The sequence below is a fragment of the Bison bison genome, unplaced genomic scaffold (genome assembly GCF_000754665.1).
Source record: "Bison bison bison isolate TAMUID 2011002044 unplaced genomic scaffold, Bison_UMD1.0 scf7180017864371, whole genome shotgun sequence".
Classification (NCBI taxonomy): domain Eukaryota; kingdom Metazoa; phylum Chordata; class Mammalia; order Artiodactyla; family Bovidae; genus Bison; species Bison bison.
This window is the reverse complement of record NW_011494943.1, coordinates 305611-311763: the sequence shown is the minus strand read 5'-3', so window position 1 is coordinate 311763 and position 6153 is coordinate 305611. Positions and strand designations below refer to the sequence as shown.

Below are 6153 nucleotides of genomic sequence, written 5' to 3'. Positions count from 1 at the left end.
CTGGATGGGCGGACAGACCGCGGCTCAGCAAAGAGAGCGCGGGTCTGCAGACACCAAACGCAGGCCTCAGGTGGAAGGGCCGCCTCGGGGGAGTTCATTCCAGGCTGGCGTGCGGACACACTCCGCTAAAGGGTAACCCGAGCCCGTGCAAAAGGGGAATGCAGGACTCCTCCTCCTGAAGGCGGCAGGAGGAACCCGGCGCGCGGCCCTCCTGGGTGCCGGCCCTGAGTGCCCACAGGTGACTCGTCTGTGAGGCGGGACCGGCTTTGCGCAAGGACTGTGGCCCGCGCCTCCTCCTGAACGGGGTCCCCTTCAGACTCAGAAAACGCTTCCTCTCGCTGTGATTTAAGTGCCTGCCTCACTCTCCTAGTGGTGCGCGAACCACACTTGAAGGCCTCTTTGTGGAGAACACCTGGTGTGAGGGTGGCCGCCTCTCCGCAGGTGTGGAGCCTCCACGTTCTCAGTGGGCAGAGGCCTGCTGCGGAAAGGCCTGGGGCCGCGTCAGAGTCTGGGCTCCGTGCGGGCCCTGCCCACCACCCCCAGAGGACTGGGCGCTGACAAGCCCATCGCAGACTCCACGCCTTCCTTTAACACACGGGCTCAGGCCCAGCAACCCAGAGTCCCCTCCAGCGCTCCTTCCAATGTCACCCCAAGGCGGCCAGCAACCAGGCTGAGTGCAGGGTCCCGCCTGATTTTCAGAATTAGTCTGTTATCAGACGGGGTGTTCCTTGAACCCTGCTCTTCAAGGAAGGCACTGCTAAGTCCCCGAAGACCCTGCGGTCTCTGTTGGGGGTGAAGGAGCCGAAACCCCTCCGCCTCTCACCTTCCTCGCCCACCCCCACCCCCCTACCCCAGGAAAGCCCTGCCCTGCTCACTCCCACCGATCACCTGGAAGACACAGCGAGTCCCAAGCCTGAGGGCTCTCACAGGCACGGACATGTGCTCGAAGGGTATCACGTAGCCCACATGCCCACGCCTCGCGGCCACTGCCGAGCACACCCATAAACAGGTGCACCATCCCTCCAGCCCTCCTGGGCAGGGCAGATCCTCCAGGGACCGTGCGTGGGAACGCACTGTTACGGTCCACCTGTCCTTGGCCTTTTAAAGCCTGGTGAATTTACAGAGCAGATGAGCAGGGTGGTGAGGGGAGTCTATACAAGGAGAGACGACGTGGGACGTGACCAGACCGGCCAAAGGGGATGCGCTGGCTCAGCCTGGCGGTGAGCCTGAGTCGAGTCAACCTCTAGGCCGCCTTCTCCTGGCCCAGCGCGAATGGCACCTTCCGAGCCTGTGAGCGCTGGACGAGCTGTCCAGGTGCACTCCCGCCTTCTCCTCTATCCCTTCTCTGCAAGGGGACGTCGTTTCCCTTCTCTACCCATCCTGCCTATGCTCTACTGGATCAGTGTTTCTTGGAGGAAGAGAGCTCATATGCCTTCTCTCCTTAGTTAACAACAACATCTACAAATACAAGTATAGCGCTGTCTGCCAAACGCATACATTACATGTTAACTTCGGATGACATCAGAAAAAACAACAGAGTAAGGACCTCCAAAAATTCTTTTCTCCATAAAAACAATGAGAACATTGGCTAACACGGTCAGGATACACTTTTTCAGAACTCTAGAAGTTAACCAGTCTTGCAGCAATAAGCAAGTGCTTATTCAAGAAAGAGGAGTGAATCCCAGTAGGAACAATGAGGTCTGTGGTGTCTTAAGCTGCTATTTCAGTTCTTTCCTCCCTGACTCTGTCACAGCCTCAAAAACCAACAGCCTGCCATCAGAGTGAAGCCAGCTGCCTGGAAGTCACCAGAAGGGACAGACTAGGGCTGGATCCCTTTCAAGGCCTCCTTCCCAGAGTGCTGTCATTATCTGATCTGTCTGGTGGCTCCCTAGAAGTTCGTATTTGCAAGGCTGTCTTTATTTGACCTGACTCTGAGCTCATCCAGTGGAAACAGTCTTTTACCCAGGAGGCATTTGTCAAAAACAATTAGAGACAGTTGTTTAATATCGTAACTGCCTAAGGGAGCACATAACAGAGCAAACAATAGGCTAACCAGAAAACTGGAGAATAAGATAGGTGGCTTTGAAAAGCCCCAAAATATTCCTGGGAGTTTAGGAGGCCACGTGGGTCCACAGTGCAACAAGCGTGCACGGGAAAGATCTGAGAAGGCCATAAGCTCTCACCTCTGGCTTATGCAGAGCTGTGTGAAGAGAGAGAGAGAGAAGGAGGGAGACAGCACGAGGGAGGGAGAAAGAGACAAAGAAGGGAAGGGAGAGAACGAGCCCGGGACAGGGGAGTGGGGGAAGAGAAAGGGAGAAAAAGGCTAAGGCAGCACGCAGGCCACTTGGCTGAGTGCTTGGCTGTCTACTGGCACGGAGCTCCTCAGCAAAGACTGGGCATGGCTTTAAGCATTCTAGGAAATGTCTGCGAGCTGACCACCAAACTACCTGAGCAGAGATTTCAGTGGCCATACATGAACACAGACTTCACATATTTCATTCAGAAATGAAATTTAACAAGCAGCCACAGAAACAAACCCTGAGGAAGAGTGGACATCTAATTTCCACAGTTACACTGTTTAAAAACGTCAAGTTTTTAATTTTAAATTTTAAAAGATTACAAGACACGAAGGGGCTGCCATCTCTGATGGGCATTCACAGGGCCCTGTAGCGGTGCTTCTCCTGGTTCAGCACAGGGGACACCAATCCTCCTCAAGCACTGAGTCAGGAGAGGGCACGGGCGGGAGGGCCCATCCGCGCACCCGAAGACCTGCCACGGAGGGAGGGGACTGGGAGCCCCCAGCCACCCTGTGAGAGCACTTAGTAAGGGGGGTGCCTGTACTTGTCCCCGCACAATCTGCAGAGGGGCTTCCCCAGAGGCTGGTGCTGGTCTGGGGGTGCTGACACCCCAACCACCACCTGAGCAAGAGGACCTTTGGCAACTTGGCCGGGTCCTCGATGGGCCTTATGTCCAGGCCACTCGTGCTGAAGGCTTCTAACTCAGGGTCTGCAAATTGTCAGGGAGGCAGCCAATCGTGAAACACACTTGAATTCAGTCAATTCCCTTCAGAGGGTTTTCAAAAGCAACCAAAGTTGGCCCTTAAAGAATGAGACAGAAATTATTCCTCTGTCCAGAGGGAGACTCTGGGGGACCCATCACCTCGCAGGAGCCATTAGAGCAGGTCTGCTGCAGCTGATAACCTAACACATACATGAGAGCTCCGTTATGCTGGAAAATAGCACCAGAAGTGCCTGACATCACCAGCGGCAGCCACACACCCCAGGTAACTCAGCTCAAAAGGAGAGTGATTTAAATATAGAAGCTCAAAGAAAAGGCTGTTTACTTCATGGAACATTTGCTGCTGCTAAACCAGGCTCCATCTCCCGGGGCCATTCTCTTCCTCCACTGCGGAGCAGCAGTAACCTTGACATTAGGGGGTCGGGGGCCAGAGATTTCAGTGGGAGATGATCATCTCAGGCAGACGGAAGCCTGGACTCCAGTGAAAGTTACGACTGGCAGCAGGCTTTTTTCCAAAAGAAACGAGGCACCAAACACCTGGTGAACATTAAGCTGTGGCCTGAAGATAAAAACCAAATGCAGGCGCAAAGCAGACGCGTCTGAACCCGGAGCACAGAGCTTCCCACTGGGGCTCCAGGAGACACAGGAGAAACGATCCCATGCAGTGCCTCACACAAATAAAAAGCAACATGGTTTAGTTTTTTAAGAAACAAAATAGTATAAAATAACCCATTCATCTACTTCCTAAATCAGCAGTAAAGAATATTAAACTATGCAATAAGCAATAGTCCTTTAATTTTACAGTATATCTAGTTGTAAGAGAGATTTAAAGAGAAAAATGGAGGAGAAATTATATTGAAAATCAGTGTGAATTTCTTTGTTCTGTGTTCTTCCTCCACTGCTGCTGCTGCTCAGTCAAGTCAGTCGTGTCCGACTCTGTGCGACCCCATAGACAGCAGCCCACTAGGCTCTGCCATCTCTGGGATGCTCCAGGCAAGAATACTGGAGTGGGTTGCCATTTCCTTCTCCAATGCATGAAAGTGAAAAGTGAAAGTGAAGTTGCTCAGTTGTGCCTGACTCTTAGCAACCCCATGGACTGCAGCCCACCAGGCTCCTCCGTCCATGGGATTTTCCAGGCAAGAGTACTGGAGTGGGTTGCCATTGCCTTCTCCGGAGTTCCTCCTCTGCCCCCTACCAAATCCAGATTTGGGGCCCTGTGGCCAACACACGTTTTCCATGGCTTTCCCGGAGCTAATCAAGTGGGCCGAGCAGCTCACCTAGGAGGTCTCAGCTGCGCTGCCTCTATGCTCACAGGCGTGGAGGGCCTAATGCGTGAGATGATGGTCACACGTGGCCCTTCATCCAAGCCCACACAATGGCCCACTCAGCAAAGCCCTTCGGGCGACATTTTAAGGGGGTTGGAGCCAGGTTTCTAAACCTGGCTGAACATCAGAATCTCCTGGAAAGTTCTTCAAAAAGACTTTGCCTGGATGCTGATTGGAAACCAGCCCTGGGTTGTATGTGATCCTGGGTCTGGCAACCCCAGCGGCTCTGGCATATGAGGGCTGGTAGTTTTGTGCACTGCAGGGTGTTCGGCATATCCCAGGCCACCACCCACCAGGTGCCAGTAGCCGTCTGCCCAGCTGGGACACAGAAATGTCTCCAGACACTGCCAAGGGTCCCCTGGGGACAGAATCAGCCCCAGCTGAGGACCACTGTCTGGCCCTGATTGACCATGTGTCTCACAGTCCCGAACAGACTTGAACTCTAGGCTTCAGTTACCCTGTCTGCCAAAAGGGCTCAGTACCCAGTGCTCTGCACCTGGACTGAGTCAGCCTCAGCTCCCTGAAGATCCTCAGGCTCTTATGCAGCCTCTTTCCCACCAAACTTTTGGTCTAAGGGTGGAAGAAAGATGCTTGTTTCAGCCCAGAGTCAGGGTTTAGAGAGCAGACAGCAAGCCAGAAGCCCCAGTGGGACTGGCCCACCCCCTCCTTGCCAGCTCCCGCCCCAGCTGCAGCCCTTTCTCTCAACTGTCTCCCTCCTTTGCAGAGAAAAACTGTTCCTACTTCAGGCATTTTAACCCAGGCGAGAGCTCGGAGATCTTCGAAGTCACTACTCAGAAAGGTGAGCCTGGGTGGAGGGTAGGGAAGGGGAGGAAAAGTAGATTCTACCACTCCCTGCTGAGCTGGAAAATCCCTGGCATGAAAGCCCCAGCCTCCTGCTTGATGACAAGCAGCCCCTCCTGAAGTTTGTCAGAGGCAGCCGGGCCAACCTCTGTGCCCAGAAACGACAGCTCCCACCTCCAGGTGTCTCAGGTCTCTGCATCAGGGCTCCCAGGCACACACACGCGTGCCCAGGTACACACATGCACGCCCAGACACACACACACACACCGACACACACATGCACACACAGACACACATGCACACACACGCACACCCAGGCTCACCCTGGCATACGCATACAGATGCTCTCCGGCACCGAGCTCTGTAATAAGCCGCACTCTGTCATTCTTCCAGAGGCTGCTTGTCAGTCCCAGGACAGGCCACCCTGAGCCTGGGTGTCACCTTCAGCCCTGACTCTGGGAGGGAGGTTTCTGCTCCAGGCAGGTCTTAAGCCACAAATCTCCCACCACCTTCTGAGGCCTGTGCCCCTGGAAGGAGGACCTTCATTTTGGTGCCTGGACGACCTGGAGAAGGAATTAGGTCGTGTGGACATCCTGGCCCCATCCCTTACTCATGTGCCACTCGGAAGGAATGGTTTCATCTCTGGCCCTCAGTGTTCTCACCTGGGAAACGGGGACGACAGAAGGCGAAGCATCGCTAATCTGGGAGGCAGGCACAGCAGGTGAGGGGACGCCGAGCCCCTCCTGAGGCCCCGGCGTCCCCACACTCTTGTGCCGCAGAGTACAGCATCTCAGCCGCCGCCATCGCCATCTTCAGCCTGGGCTTCATCATCGTGGGCACCCTCTGCGCACTCCTGTCCTTCCGGAAGAAGCGGGACTACCTGCTGAGGCCGGCCTCCATGTTCTACATCTTCGCGGGTAGGATGGGCCTCCTGTGGGTGCGGGGCCGAGGGATGCTCCTGCCCCTCTCCCTAGCCCGCCGGGGTGGGGGCTGGGTTTGGACAAGGCCG

General features: G+C 55.0%; 1 protein-coding gene across 1 annotated transcript in view; it reads left to right on the top strand.

Annotated features, from left to right (window-relative positions):
- Nucleotides 1–6153, top strand: part of CACNG1 (calcium channel, voltage-dependent, gamma subunit 1) — a 15085-nt gene that overhangs the window by 5244 nt on the left and 3688 nt on the right. The window contains exons 3-7 of the mRNA XM_010856471.1: nucleotides 165–249; nucleotides 371–506; nucleotides 748–957; nucleotides 4962–5142; nucleotides 5924–6081. Of these exons, the coding sequence (XP_010854773.1) occupies nucleotides 165–249; nucleotides 371–506; nucleotides 748–957; nucleotides 4962–5142; nucleotides 5924–6081 (770 nt within the window). The remainder of the gene's footprint in view (nucleotides 1–164; nucleotides 250–370; nucleotides 507–747; nucleotides 958–4961; nucleotides 5143–5923; nucleotides 6082–6153) is intronic.